At 40.1% G+C, this 14,963-nt stretch overlaps 1 protein-coding gene across 2 annotated transcripts; it reads left to right on the top strand.

Annotated features, from left to right (window-relative positions):
- The first annotated feature begins 994 nt into the window (after nt 1-994).
- On the top strand, nt 995-12,458 carry LOC120720231 (zinc finger protein 345-like). Of its 2 annotated transcripts, none has more exons than XM_040009874.1 (8): nt 995-1,123; nt 1,397-1,736; nt 7,010-7,090; nt 7,834-7,975; nt 8,117-8,232; nt 8,499-8,725; nt 8,944-9,050; nt 9,361-12,458. In XM_040009874.1, the coding sequence occupies exons 2-8, from the start codon at nt 1,484-1,486 to the stop codon at nt 10,625-10,627; spliced, it is 2,193 nt and encodes a 730-aa protein (XP_039865808.1). In that variant the 5' UTR covers nt 995-1,123; nt 1,397-1,483; the 3' UTR covers nt 10,628-12,458. The 2 variants fall into 2 exon arrangements, with proteins under 2 accessions (XP_039865808.1, XP_039865807.1); XM_040009873.1 differs by having other exon boundaries at nt 1,000-1,123; nt 9,358-12,458.
- The last annotated feature ends 2,505 nt before the right edge of the window (nt 12,459-14,963 follow it).

The following is a 14,963-nucleotide window of genomic DNA, read 5'->3' as shown; positions in this document are numbered from 1 at the left end:
CATGTTTTACTTGAAGGATGCAGACTTCTTCCTGTACCACTGCTTGAAGAAGGTGTCTTCCAGAAACTGGCAGTAGGACTGGGAGTTGAGCTTGACTCCATCCTCAACCCGAAAAGGCCCCACAAGCTCATCTTTGATGATACCAGCCCAAACCAGTACTCCACCTCCACCTTGCTGGCGTCTGAGTCGGACTGGAGCTCTCTGCCCTTTACCAATCCAGCCACGGGCCCATCCATCTGGCCCATCAAGACTCACTCTCATTTCATCAGTCCATAAAACCTTAGAAAAACCAGTCTTGAGATATTTCTTGGCCCAGTCTTGACGTTTCAGCTTGTGTGTCTTGTTCAGTGGTGGTTGTCTTTCAGCCTTTCTTACCTTGGCCATGTCTCTGAGTATTGCACACCTTGTGCTTTTGGGCACTCCAGTGATGTTGCAGCTCTGAAATATGGCCAAACTGGTGGCAAGTGGCATCTTGGCAGCTGCACGCTTGACTTTTCTCAGTTCATGGGCAGTTATTTTGCGCCTTGGTTTTTCCACACGCTTCTTGCGACCCTGTTGACTATTTTGAATGAAACGCTTGATTGTTCGATGATCACGCTTCAGAAGCTTTGCAATTTTGAGACTGCTGCATCCCTCTGCAAGATATCTCACTATTTTTGACTTTTCTGAGCATGTCAAGTCCTTCTTTTGACCCATTTTGCCAAAGGAAAGGACGTTGCCTAATAATTACGCACACCTGATATACGGTGTTGATGTCATTAGACCACACCCCTTCTCATTACAGAGATGCACATCACCTAATATGCTTAATTGGTAGTAGGCTTTCGAGCCTATACAGCTTGGAGTAAGACAACATGCATGAAGAGGATGATGTGGACAAAATACTCATTTGCCTAATAATTCTGCACTTCCTGTATGTGTATATATGGTATATTTATGCCTATATCCTTACTCTCATTCCCCTTTATTGTATCTATAACATGCTGTGCTTCTGTCGGTGCTGTGCTATTGGACAGAAGCCCCTAATGTAAAGGTCCCCGAGGTCACTGCAGACTGTGCATCATCCAATGCTGAGGGCTAAAAGAGGAGACAGAGCTTTTGAAGCTTGAGATCTATGAATTTGGTGATTTGTTTTAAAAGCAGCTAAAAATATAATCTTTTTAAGCTTGCTTTTGGGTAACTTTTTGTTCTAACATTTAACCATTTTTGTTATGATGTTTGTCCTTAAAGGTGCTACATTAAAAATGCTTTTCACTTACTTTACTATAATGCCATGATTTTCACCAGCATCTTAAATGTACAGCAGACATCAGTCTTACTGGGGTTAGCTAGTAAAAGTCACACCAGCAGGAGAACTAAATAACGCCTGATTTTCTTTTCCGGACACAATTTGTAGCTGCACCAGAATCCGCCGGAAACGCACCCTGCGCTGTAGTGTGTGGATGTGTTCTTCGTCAAAACATAGCTGAGAAAACAAACAAACATGTTTTACTGGATGAAGAGCGGCAGCAGCGGCGGCCCCGAGCCGGTCGACAACGTCGGTAACATGTCTAAGAGCGACATACTGAGAGGAATCGTCACCGAGAAAATGAGCACAGCTGCCCGCGAGATCTTAGCGGTGGTCGAGAGGACTGTAGCCGACTACGAGGAGGAGGCTGCGGGCTTCAGGCGAGAGATCGGCCGTCAGAGGAGACTGCTGGAGCTCCTGAAGCCTAACGTCTCTCTGGAGAAAAGAGGTGAGTGGACAAATAAAGCTGCTCGCAGCCACAAAAAGCTGATTTGTAAATTTAGAATTTGCCGAACTTCGTTTAAAAATCGCTGATTTTACGTTTACAAGCTGTTAAACATACAGATGTGTAATTACAATAAAATGTGAATGCAGGGAAAATAATATTAGCGTTATTTGCAATTCGGCATGAACCTCTCTCAGCTTAAGTGTAGAGAAGAGCTGATGATTCAATTTTTTTGTTTTTGTTTTTTTCCCCTGAACTAGACCTTGACCTATAAAGCCTCTACTTGAGGTAGAACCTTCAGCCTGGAGTGGTTATTCCATACATTTTTTTAGTGCCATGACCTCAGACTTTGAGGGACTAATTAGAATTTCTGCTGCTTCAGGCTGTTCCAGTGAGATGGAGGTCGCCAACAGAAAACATCTGAGACCACCCAACTAAACTCTTCTTGAGCGTGCAATCTGATTTACTGCTTTTTAATGTCCACGCTCTCATGGCTGTTGTACAGACTCTTAAAAGCATGTAGCAACAGGCCATATAACCCATAACCACGCCCTTCTTCTCACAAGATATACCACTGGGCATAATGTAGTTATCCTTGAGAGTATGGAGCACCAGGACTGCCATAATGAATTAATTAAATACACCATTAAATAATTAATTTAATGTGGCAATAATGAATTAAAATTGGAATTAATTAAATAAATAGTTATGACACATTTAATTAATTAATTATTGACACATTTAATTAATTATTTATGTATTTCACATTTTAATTAATTATTGACACATTTAATTAATTATTTATTTATTTCACATTTTAATTAATTATTGACACATTTAATTATTTATGTTTTTCACATTTTAATTAATTATTGACACATTTAATTATTTATGTATTTCACATTTTAATTAATTATTGACACATTTAATTATTTATGTATTCACATTTAATTAATTATTGACACATTTAATTAATTATTTAATGATATATTTATTTATTTCATTTTGGCAGTCATGGCGCCTGGCTCTCATCTTGAAATAATTTTATCTGTCAGCCTCACCCATCAAACTCAGGGGGCGGGGTTAACGCTGCCCATGCAGCTTCTCTAACATTTGATTGGTTGCCGTGCAAAGTAAGTCAAAACAGGTCGATCCTAGATAATTGATTGCTTGTGTAGACTTGGGGCAGCCAGGTATCCCAGAATGCAGATCAAATCACAGGCAGCAATGGTGGTGGTGTAGTTTTAAAATACCCCGTTTTTCTGTCACCAGCTACACTTTTAACAGTGTTTTAGCCGCGAATGTCGCGACGTATGTCTGGTCAGGTTGTCAACATAGAACGTGTTTGCAAAAGTGCTCAGATGTTTTCAGAGATTTCACTAGCTCTGCTAACAGTCAGCATGCAGAGTGCACCCAGGGGGTTACGTTAACCGGTTTGTTTACATATTCCACTCTCCGTGTTCCACATGTTGCATTCGCAGATTCTCATTTTCACCGAACGATCGTCTCTTTCCGCCTGGTCTTGTGTCTCTGTGCTTCTGTAACATAAAGAACGAGCTGACATTTTTCTCACGAAACCAGCGATCAGCTCAACAGACCCTCAGTTTACCTGCATGCATCCTCCTCCTCATCTGTCAGCTGTTTAACACCTGCTGCTAATTCAAGAAACACGCCTACGTTACCTGGTGATAGTCACAGTTTAACCGGGCAGCCGGTGCTCGATATAAAGCAATGTCAGCGCATTTTTCTGCACAAGATAAGTAAATATAGTGTTTTCCCCGAGCGCAGAGCTGCTGGAGCTTGTTTCCTTACAGAGCACTTTATAGGCGAAGCAGCTTCATCAGCGGCTGATGTCCAATCACCGGCACACAGCTTTGAAACCTCAGCTGAGTTTTAGCTCTCAGTGGTTAAACGCTGGACTTCATTCACTCAGGTTCTGTCTGTCGGGTCACGTTTACTTCGCTGTTTTATTTACAACTGAGCAAATCGGTTTGGCTGAGGTTAAAGTTACGTTTCATAACTGCATAGTTTCACAGACGTTTAATGGTTCACTGGCACATGTGTTAGACTGAACTATCATCTAAATATCATCTGTTTTTTAATAGTTATTCAACTGTATTCTAAGCACCAGCTGTCTGTTAGAATGTGATTTTTTTTCTCTCTCTGTTGGCAGAGGTATAAAAATGCGCAGGAAAATCTGACGTGCATGGCAAACTTCACCGACGATATTTAGGGAGGAATAAACACACATCAAACATAAATGAACCATTTGCCTGTCTCCATAATTGAGAGCATTTTCTCTTCTTATGTCAACACTTTCTCTCTTTTTTTTTTTTTTTTTTCTTTTTTTTTTGCTTTTTCGGTCATGTTATGTTTATCTGTCAAAGGCTTGTTACAAACTATGAAACACATGGTGCAGACTTCTGGATGTTAGAAGAAAACTAATACTGCTCATGAAGGAGACTAATTAAGGCAGGAAGGTGTCCTTTAAAACTAAACATGTTAATAGGACCTCCCTATTTATATCATAGTTTATGATATAGCACGTGTATTTCAGTAATAGCCTGCTGATTTCAGGTGAACAGTCGCACAGCTCACGTAGGCGTTATCTGTGATACTCCTTAACTATAATTTATCCAAGTTCAGTTAACTTCAGTTAACCATTCAGACGGTTCTTTTGCAATGAAAAACATAAACACCCATGCTGGTGTAGGTTTCCTCAGTGCCAGCTGTTAACATTATAGCTGCTTATGCAGTAACCATGGTAACCACGGACTCTAAGCGGCTGGATCGACGGAGGTCAGACAACAATTTTACATGTATGATCTTAAAACAGGACACAGCCACTATACGTGCTGGCCTCATATCAAATGTGAAGGCAGACTGAGTCTATGTTTGACGTTTGTTTATATCTAATCTTCCTTTTCAAACATTTAAACAGCAGCGAGTCTGCAGCTGAGGGAATACAAACTCAAATTGTCGGAACAGGTTTGCTCGTTTCTTGGATTCATTTGGTGATTTATTAAATGTATAACTGTTATTCTAATCTGCTGCTGAGTCTCTTACACTTTTCTTTATGCTGTATATTTTCACGTCTCTGGAATAGTTGGCAGTTAGATAGTCAGCTGGGAAACTTTGTGTTAACTCATGGAGCTGAGGATATCGTGGATATGCTGACCTCGCTGCGTGGTGTACAGGGCCGTTTACCCTCATGATTAATATTCGCAATAAAAATATTAGCCGAACATCATGAAGTCTGTATGTGTTTCATAGTGTCGAACAACCTTTGTACAGTTAAAGCCAGCAGTTACTACATGACAGAAACACCAACGTTATCTCTTTTATGCGTTTATACACAGGTCACGCTGATTACTGAACAAAAACCCAAAGATCAGATGTTAAACAGATTTATTTGCTCTCTCTCCTCCTTAAACATGTTTTTAATGTTAGTTATAATTCAGAACTGGCGACTGAAACACGTAGGACACATAAGAACATCAGGAAATAAAAAACCGATAAATATAACCTCAGTAAAAGAAGTCAGCGGGGGTTACTACAGCTGTGTACCGGGGCCTGCGCTTTGTCGGTGGGATTGCTTGCGAGGCGAGCGGGTCTATCCCACGCTTTGCCGTGAGACTGGGCAGACATCTCCGAAATCATCGAAGCACTTTTGCAAAGAGGCTGTATCTTGACAAACCGACCAGACACATGAAGATTAAACCACTACATTCTCGGCTAAAAAAATATTAAAACGGTATTTGGTGACACACAAACAGGGTTTTTCAAAGTTCAGTTCTGTTAGCTTCCACATGCCGGTTGTTGTGTGCTAGAAACAATGGCCACCAGGCCAAAGGAATGGTTTTGACTCGATCAGCATTAACTCCGCCCCCTGAGTTTGATGGGTGAGGCTGACAGATAAAATTATTTCAAGATGAGAGCCAGGCGCCAGGACTGCCAAAATGAAATAAATAAATATATCATTAAATAATTAATTAAATGTGTCAATAATTAATTAAATGTGTCAATAATTAATTAATTAAATGTGTCATAACTATTTATTTAATTAATTAATTCCAATTTTAATTAATTATTGCCACATTTAATTAATTATTTAATGGTGTATTTAATTAATTCATTATGGCAGTCCTGGCATTCCATATAAGAGCATAAGAATCTGGTCTAATTCTTATCCCAGATTGTCATTCTTTGTTTTGTTTTGGGTTTTGTTTTGTCTTTTTGGAATCTAGAGTTAATGTTTTCTTAGTGGTTTACATAGGGCTGCACGATTAATCGTTAGAAAATCGCAATCTCGATTCATACTTATTCATACTTATGCACTTTGGTCAACTTTGTTGTTTTTAAAAGTGCTATATAAATAAAGTTGGATTGGATTGGATTATGTGCGATCTCATTTCCAAATGACAACGATTTAAAAAAAAAAAAAAAAAAAAAAAAAAAAACGACGACGATTGTACCGCATTTTGATCCGGGGCGTAATCTGCATGAAAACAAGCGCTCACTCTTCCTGCTCAACAAATGACGAGGGCGGAGCCTTATACCACGTGATACAGAAGCTGTGCCGTGTGATGCTAAAATTAGCAGGGAAAAAACAACGGAGAGCACGTCAGGGATGACGAGAAAGTGACAGGAGAAAATCCGTCCCGGACAACCACCCAAACATCAATAACGGGAACCTTATACAGCGCTTCCCTATACCCGTCGAACTCCCGCAGGCACAAAGAAATTACGGAGGCTATCACTTATCACCTGACCAAAGATATGGCTCCCATCAACACTGTTGAAAACGAGGGATTTAGGAAAATGATCAACACCCTAGACAAACGCTACACAGTGCCGTCCCGCAACTATTTTTCTATTGTTGCACTACCTGCTCTATACACGCAGTGTCGAGCAACGGTGGAGACAGAATTTCAAGCAGTACAACATTTTGCGGCAACGACAAAACGTGAGACATTTGTTGTTTTTATGTTTATTTATTGTTTTTATGTTCAGTCTCAACTGTTACGAAGTTGATGTGCAGTTAATAAGTGCAATAAATATTTATACTGGAAAAGAAAATCGTGAGAGAATCGTGATCTCAATTCTAAGCCAAAAAAATCGTGATTCTCATTTTATGCAAAATCGTGCAGCCCTAGGTTTACATAATAAAAACAATGATCAACAGGAAGGAGGGTCTTCGGAGCTGCAGTCAAACACCACAGTCACACAAAGCTGATATATTGATCAAATGTTCTTTTTGACCAAAAAACACAAAGTCCTACAGCCTGATGTGGAGAGGCATGAGGTGGAAGTCGTGCCTGAGGACAGAGAGGAGCAACAGCCCAAGCAACAGACAGGTACGTCTGAACAGTCTTACCATTAATTGTTTTTCTTTTGGGGGGGTAGTTCAAGGCTTTTATAAAGAATATTGCAAAATGACACAGGCACCCCATAACATGGGTAACCCCATATATAGGTATATATCCAGAATACAACCAGTTGGCAACCAGATGAGTTGCGCTTATTGGCACAGACTGATTAAGGTTGATTGCAACATGTTGGCAGTCTGTCCATGTTTGTAAATTGGCCTCGAGTTATTTGCAAACATCACCAGCAGTCGGTCAAAAGTCAGCCTGACTGTTTAGAAACAATTTGCCTACTGTGTGTTAATAAGGAGGTTCAAAGTTTTTATTTTTTATCACCATGGCCTCATCTGGTCAGAATGCAAAGAAAACTATCAATTAGTTGCCGTATATGTTGGTTTACTTCACTGTAATCAGTAGTAACTTAAAGGAAGACACGCATGGACTGCTAAACTCTGAAAGAGAAAACAAGTCATTTAAGTTAATGACTTTAAGTCATTAACTTAAATAAAGATTTAAACTGAGAACTACAAATCAAACTCACCTAAGCTGCCGCCCCATGTGGGAGTGAAAAGAGGGCATGAAAGTGAGTGCAGTGCTTATATAATGTGCGCCAGGCGAGTTCAATTAATCAAATTATTACTAAAGCAAACTGACTAAACCACATGTATTGTGTCTTTATCATCATATGATTCAAATTAAAAACCATAACAAAAAGTGACTTCTGATGTATCCAGGTGTGGAGGACACTGAGAGCCTGGGCCTGCTTTGGTACGACGACATTGATGACGATGAAGAGGAGCAGGAGTTGGTGCAACCAACAAGTTCCCGACAAAAACGAGAAGATCTAAAGGACCCAGATTATAAAATGCCGTCAAGGTTAGAAAAAACACCACTTTAAGGAACAACAAACTGTAGAGGTTTGTGATATGGCCAACAATATGTGGATGGTCCCCAAGTTTATTTGCATTTGCTTTATAGTCTTTTATGGCACTGACTTAGTTCCTGCATTTTCGCCAGAGTTCCGACTATCAGGAAGAAGCCCGGCAGACCTCGCATCAGTGACACAAAGAACCATATAGATCTCAGAGTCCGCATCCTGGAGGACTCTCACACCAAAGTGCTCTCTAAGACGAGTATGAAATGAAATGTTAATCATTAAGGTTTTGTATTTGTCTGTTATGTGGTACAGTGTTAGCCGTGCTATTAATACCATTTTTTCTTTGTTCCTAATTCAAAGCATTTTCCAATGCTTACAAAAATATTTAATTACATTATTTATCATCAGAAATAGTCAAAGACTGGCCAACTAATCACTTGAACTAATGAATACTAGGGCAAGGTTTGGTTTTACTGACTGCCTAAGGACTATTGATCTTAAGATGAATTTCTTCTGTTCCAGTATTCAAGAAGTTCCCAGCACACGACCTGAAGTGCCCTCTTGGTCTACAGGAAGCTGACTTCCTGGACCTGTTGAAGTCAACCTTTCCTCAGCTGGCAGATGATGAACCTTTTGACTTGTTCACAACTGACAGAAGCCGGAGGCTCCAGCCCCTGAAAGTGAAGACTGTGACTCCAGAGGAGATCCACATGTTTATTGGAAACTCTGCCCTCTACATCCGCCTGAAGGTAGACACTGTACCCGTTTGTGCTGCTTTTGCCTCTGACATTGGTAGGATTTTGATAATTTTGCCTCTTTATACCACAATAACAGATTTAAAATGTAACAATCATGATGTGATTTAAATGTACACTTTAAGATTTTACAAAAATGTTAAAGAAATTTTAGCTATTTTACTCTCAGTTAACATAAGTACTGATAATAATTTGGAAATGAACTCTTACAGACTAGTGAGGAGGGAGAGAAAGAGTTTCCCCCTTCACCAACAAACGATGACTGTCCATCCAGCGATGCTGACATAACAAAAAACAATGAAGCTGAACTCCAGTCAAGGTAAAAATAAAAACGGGTATAAGGATTTGTGTGCTCTTGATTGACCGACGATATCAAAAACAAGACTCTAGAATGTTGATGTAAATCTAGACGCTGGATTGTGATAATTCAATGAAAAACATGAAATTTAAAAAATTATTGAGGGAACAAATTCTGATCTAACGAATACCAAACCCAAAATTCTGTGGTTCAAGTTCTCTAATGGATAAGTTTGTTGTTTTTAGTTATTGCAAGTAGACGAAACCTATGGCTTTTATGTACAGACGCTCAGTACTTAAAACTTACCTTTAACCGTTTTGTTCCACAGCAGCTCTGATCAGCATACAGACAGTCCCAGTGTGGACATGCTGGCCAGCAGCTCAACATCACAAAAGCAAGACCTGCAAACAGATGAAGAGGCCGGTGAGAGGGAAGTGGACAGCAAAGATGAACACAAAGCCTTGGCTGTAGATAAATGCTTTAAACCTGTTTCTGAGCTTCAGGTGACAAAAAAGATGAAGAAACAAGTGCGCAAAAGTGACATGAAGGAGATAGAGAAGAGTAAAATAGCCTGTAAAGTGTGTGGAGTGTGGTACTTGAACCTGGGCAGCTTGATCAAACACACCTGGAGTCACCTGGAGGAGCCACAGGGTGGTTGTGGAGTTTGCGGAGAGCAGTTTGAATCTGTGGATGAGTTGAAGAGACATATCAGAATTCACCAGAAAACTCACGACTGCTCATATTGTGGGAAATCCTTCTTCTCCATCGTTGGTCTTAACAGCCACGTTTCTCTGCACACAGGAGAAAGGCCATTCAAATGTAAGATTTGCAGCAAAACCTTTGCTTACATGTCTGGTCTGAATACTCACCATTGGGTCCATGTGGAAGAGAAACCACACAAATGTGACATTTGCCCAAAATCCTTTGGTTTGAAGGCGCAGCTCCAAGCTCACAGCAAGATACACACCAGCAAAGACAAATACGTCTGCAATATCTGTGGAAAGTCTGTCTGTGACCTTCGATCTTTGACCCGCCACAAGTTCACTCACTCTGGAGAGCGGCCGTATGGCTGCCAAATCTGCGGGAAGCGTTTCAAACTTTCCGGCAACCTGAAGTCCCACGAGAAGATCCACATGGCCAGGGAGCGACCTTTTCTCTGCCACATCTGCTGCAAAACCTTCCTGTCAAACTGCAGCCTGATGACTCACATGAAGACACACAGCAGCGAGAGGCCGCACGTCTGCGGCGTGTGCAGCAAAGGCTTCGTGTCCAACGGCGAACTCAAGGTTCACATGCGAGTGCACACTGGTGAGGCGCCGTACGGCTGTTCCGAGTGCGGCCGTTTCTTCAAACGCAAGACTTACCTGACCAACCACATCAGGAGCCACTTGGGCATCAAACGGTTTGTGTGCGCGATCTGTGGGAAGGCGTGCTCTCGCCAGGAACACCTGACGGTCCACATGAGGACCCACAACGGAGAGAGACCGTACCAGTGCACCATCTGCGAAAAAGCCTTCACCCAGAGCCACTGTCTGAAAACGCACATGAAGAGCCACCAGGTGGAGGAAAACTCTGTCCCCAGTCCATCCACAACCTAAACGACACTGAAAACAACAACTTTTTTTTATCATAATATACTTGCAGATACAGTTTGTTTTTGTTTTTTTTTTAATCTGTGAACTTTCATTTTTTTAAACTGGAAAAAGTGTTGTGGATTTTTTTTTTCTTCTTTTTATAACTTTTTGTGCTAAAACACGTGGTTCTTAGATCATCATGTCACTTACAGCAAACATGTAGTCTGGTGATCAACAGTTCTACTAAATCGTTATTTGTTTGGGCATCAAGACCTAAGTTACTGAAGGACCTACTTATAAAATAAAACAAAAAAAATCACAAAGTTCTGTAAAAAATTTGGTACAGTAAAATGTTAGTCGTGTAAACCACTCTGCTTTAAATAAAAAGGGAAAAAAAGTTAACTATTTGAATTCTTGGTTTGTTTCTTTTCTCTTTTAACACAGTAATACTGATAATCAGAAGTCTCAAAATTAGTTTAGTATGATTTTGGCCATCTTAAAAGTCTTTGAGTTTCATCTTGTTTCCTAATTGTTCCCCTTAATTGTGTTTCAGGGGGAACTTTGTATTAATCAAATTGTTTTAAAAGTGAGCTAATATCAAGCCAACAGCCATTGTAAACAGATGTTCCCAGATTTTTTCTTAGAAACCACAGATATCCTCCGCAGTTGTTTTAAAGGAAAACGCACCTTTGAGTGTTAAAATGCCAGTGTACTCAGAGGCGGGGATTTGAAAGTAGCCGATCCGAGAGCGTTGTTCATCTCTCTTAATTGCATCTCCAGCAGATGCAGTCCAGCGTTCCCACATCATACATGTAGCTATCTCGAGTGTTTTTCATTTTGTTCTTAAAGTCCTGCTTCCCCAGATTTATATATTCAGGGTTTAAACTATAAAATCATTTATAGGCAATTTTGTTTTACCACATCCAAAATTCAAGGTTTTTCAAAATTCACGGGTGCTCTTGGACCGTAACCCCCCATCAATTTCAGGGCTCAAATGTACATTAGCACACACTTTAGATCAGCATATAATTATAAAAGTGGGCAGTCAGAATAACGAACACCAGTAAAAAGCTTTAAAAAAAGCCAAACATCTGCTGTCACCCAGAACTCCTCTGTATTCATACAGCGCCTTTCATCACAGCAGCCCTAACAGCATTACCTGCTGCAGTGCTTGTATCTACTAGGGCAGTAAGTGGAGGTGCTTTCCACCACAACGAGTCTCAAAATCATTTATGTTTGTGAGCTACAGTTTGACTGTAGCTGTTCCTTACCACTAAACTATTGCCTAATCTAATAAAACCAGCCTGCTGTCATGAGGAAAATATAAAATATTTGCCCTTATTTGTACTGAGATGTCAGAAAAAAATTGTTGAAAATCTGTCTGAGAAAAAAATCAGTGGTTTTTCAGTCATGACTCATGTTGGTTCTTTAACATTAATTCATGTTGAAGTGTTATTGGTCATTCTAGTCTGATCACATATTGTTATGATCAGACATTTAAATAATATATTCATCCCACTGAATTGTGTTAATTTTGTTTAATTATTGTATTGGATGCGTCAAAGCTTGAAGGTGTGTTTTGTTGTCTTCATTACTGTAGAAAATAAAAATGGTTTAGTGGCAATTAAAATGAGTTCAGAACTTGAGTCATCTCTTAAATCCTGAAAAACTGCTCTACTCTACATACGCTATTTTATTTTATTTTATTTTATTTTGGGAAGCAGAAAAACTGCTACTGCCACTGAAATACTGCAGATGGCAGCAGAAACTTCCAACCTTGCAATAATAAAATGGAGAAAAAAAAGAACAAATTTTGTTTCTCTGCAGAAGGAATTAGAGCCTCACCAAAACAAAAACCAACCTTGAGAAACATCAAATAAAATATAGAAACACTTGAGTGCGCAATGAAAACACAATTAACTAGAGATAAAGGAGGTGCGGAGAGATCAGCGAAAGAGTTAACTTAAACAAAAAAAAAATCTCCACACAGAAACAATCATCTAGGTTTATAAAACTTTGAAATCCAGAAGCTTCTCTAAAGTTAGGAGCTGAAAAACAATCATTTTGGGGGGATTTCTGTCGTATTCTGTGTCATTTTACACTGTTAGTTTGTATAAAAATTGACCAATACTTTATTTTTTGTTTTAAACCTTTAACCCTGCAATTATATATATATATATATATATATATATACACAAAACTACCTTGTACTGCTATTGTTTTTAGTACAAATAGCCTAAAATATCACGTTAGTTACAGACATCAGTCATACAAATAAAATAAAGGGGGTTGTGTTTGCGAATGAGGGAGCAGAGCACTGACTCTGTGATGTCTGCAGCAATGTGGAAGACCTGGCAATCTATCCATTCTTACAAGCACAAGCTGAAAGTAGAATAAAATATTGATGTCAAGTAGTGGGAATAAGTAGGACTCTAAACTGTACAACAGTGTTTTGATTCTGCGTTCTGCAGCGTTCTTATATTAAAAAAAACTCCTATAAATCACTTCGAGGGATCAAACCTTGCCTCTCTTCCCTCGCACGATCTGATATCGTCGTGTTCATGTTGTTCATGTTGTTCCCAGATCAACATAGTAAATGTTGTTCCAAGATCAACATTGCAAGTGACCAATCAGAATACTATGTTGATCTGGGAACAACACCAACACAACGATATCAGATCGTGCATGATCTAGTGGGCTGTGATCCAACATGTGGCTGCTTTTAGTGGTAAAGCTACACAACATCAACTGCATGCACTCTGATGGTATGTGACACACACACTCATGAAATCTGCAAGTGTTTTGTTTTTCTTACTAAACTAAATCCAGCAGCACCACCAGTCACACAGAACTGAGAGAAATTTCTGTCAGACATGTCTGGTTCTTTTTTCAAGTCAAGCGGCTTTTATTGTCCTTTCAACCATGTACGGAAATGAGACAACATTCCTCTGAGTCCCTGGTGCTACATATGACATATAACAGACAGTCAACACAGGACTACATAAAGTCCAACGTGCAAAAATTGCAAAGAAACAAGACAAGACAGTGCAACACTGGACAGCACAGGACGATACACACACAAGACAGTGTAATGGAAATATGCAAAATACTGAGTGTTGTGCAAAAAGTAACTTGGTGTCTGAAGGTCTGCATGTGTGTGTTAGTGTGTGTGTGATACTGCAGATAAGTGTTTGGTAGTGATGTGTATGTAGCTCTGTGTGTGTGCGTGCCAGTCCAGTCACTGAGTGTTCAGGAGTCTGACGGCCTGGGGGAAGAAACTGTTTCACAGTCTGGCAGTGAGGCCCGAATGCTGCAGTACCTCTTGCCAGAAGGCTGCAGGGTGAAGAGTGTGTGTGAGGGGTGTGTGGGGTCCTCCACAATTCTGGTGGTTTGTGGATGGAGCGGGTGATACAAGTGTCTGTGATGGAGGGAAGAGGCATGATCTGATATCGTCGTGTTGGTGTTGTTCCCAGATCAACATAGTAAATGTTGTTCCAGGATCAACATTGCAAGTGACCAATCAGAATGTTGTGACGTCATACTTTTGCGACTTCGGGAAAAACCGCCGTAAAACAAAAAACTGTACTTAAGCTGCGAGAAACCGCCTCTGTCCGCCGATCAACGGACCCTGACCCTGACCCTAACACCCTAGATGGTTATACCCACATCGGCTGGGGGAGTGTTGGCATCAGCTCTTTCGATGGTGAAGATAGCAAGGGTAATTTGTTTGTCCCTTTGAACAGCTGTAGCGTCAGAATCCTTTACAACAGAGAGTACAAAAACCAAACCCATTTGTCAATTAGACACAAAAACATAGAAAAAATGGCATCCAGACTCAACAATACGTTAGATAAGATTCCCAAAAACATTTTAGCAGGTTACGTTCAAATGATAATAACAACAACATTACAACACGTGACAACATTAGTTATTCAAGATCTGGTTTAATACAGATCTTAATAACAACAATAATATTACACGTGCAGCATATTTCCAACTCCGTAACATTAATCGCCTCCGCCCCTTCCTCACACCTCACGCCACTGCCATTCTCATCCATAATCTTGTTATTTCTAGGATTGACTACTGCAACTCATTATTATTTGGCCTCACACAAAAATCTATCAACAAGCTCCAACGTGTCCAGAACTCTGCTGCCCGTATTATTACTAGGACTTCTTCTACCCACCACATCTCCCCAATCCTGAAGCAACTTCACTGGCTCCTGGTCAAATTTCGCATCCATTTTAAAATAATTCTGTATACATTCAAGGCTATTCATTCTCTCTCTCCACCGTACCTCTCTGACTTATTACAGATGAAGCTCCCATCCCGCTGCCTCAGATCTTCATCTTCTCTT

The sequence above is a fragment of the Simochromis diagramma genome, unplaced genomic scaffold, assembly GCF_900408965.1.
Source record: "Simochromis diagramma unplaced genomic scaffold, fSimDia1.1 OVJJ01000566.1, whole genome shotgun sequence".
NCBI classification, from domain to species: domain Eukaryota; kingdom Metazoa; phylum Chordata; class Actinopteri; order Cichliformes; family Cichlidae; genus Simochromis; species Simochromis diagramma.
Note: the sequence above shows the minus strand (reverse complement) of the source record. Positions and strands in the feature narration are given on the sequence as shown.

What these genes read in the sequence shown, in the direction of transcription:
- LOC120720231 (XM_040009873.1), top strand. Translation starts at nt 1,484, where the DNA reads ATGTTTTACTGGATGAAGAGCGGCAGCAGCGGCGGCCCCGAGCCGGTC. An exon ending in CCCTCTACATCCGCCTGAAG is followed by an intron (nt 8,726 to 8,943) that starts GTAGACACTGTA and finishes GAACTCTTACAG; the next exon opens with ACTAGTGAGGAGGGAGAGAA. An exon ending in GAAGCTGAACTCCAGTCAAG is followed by an intron (nt 9,051 to 9,357) that starts GTAAAAATAAAA and finishes TTTGTTCCACAG; the next exon opens with CAGCTCTGATCAGCATACAG.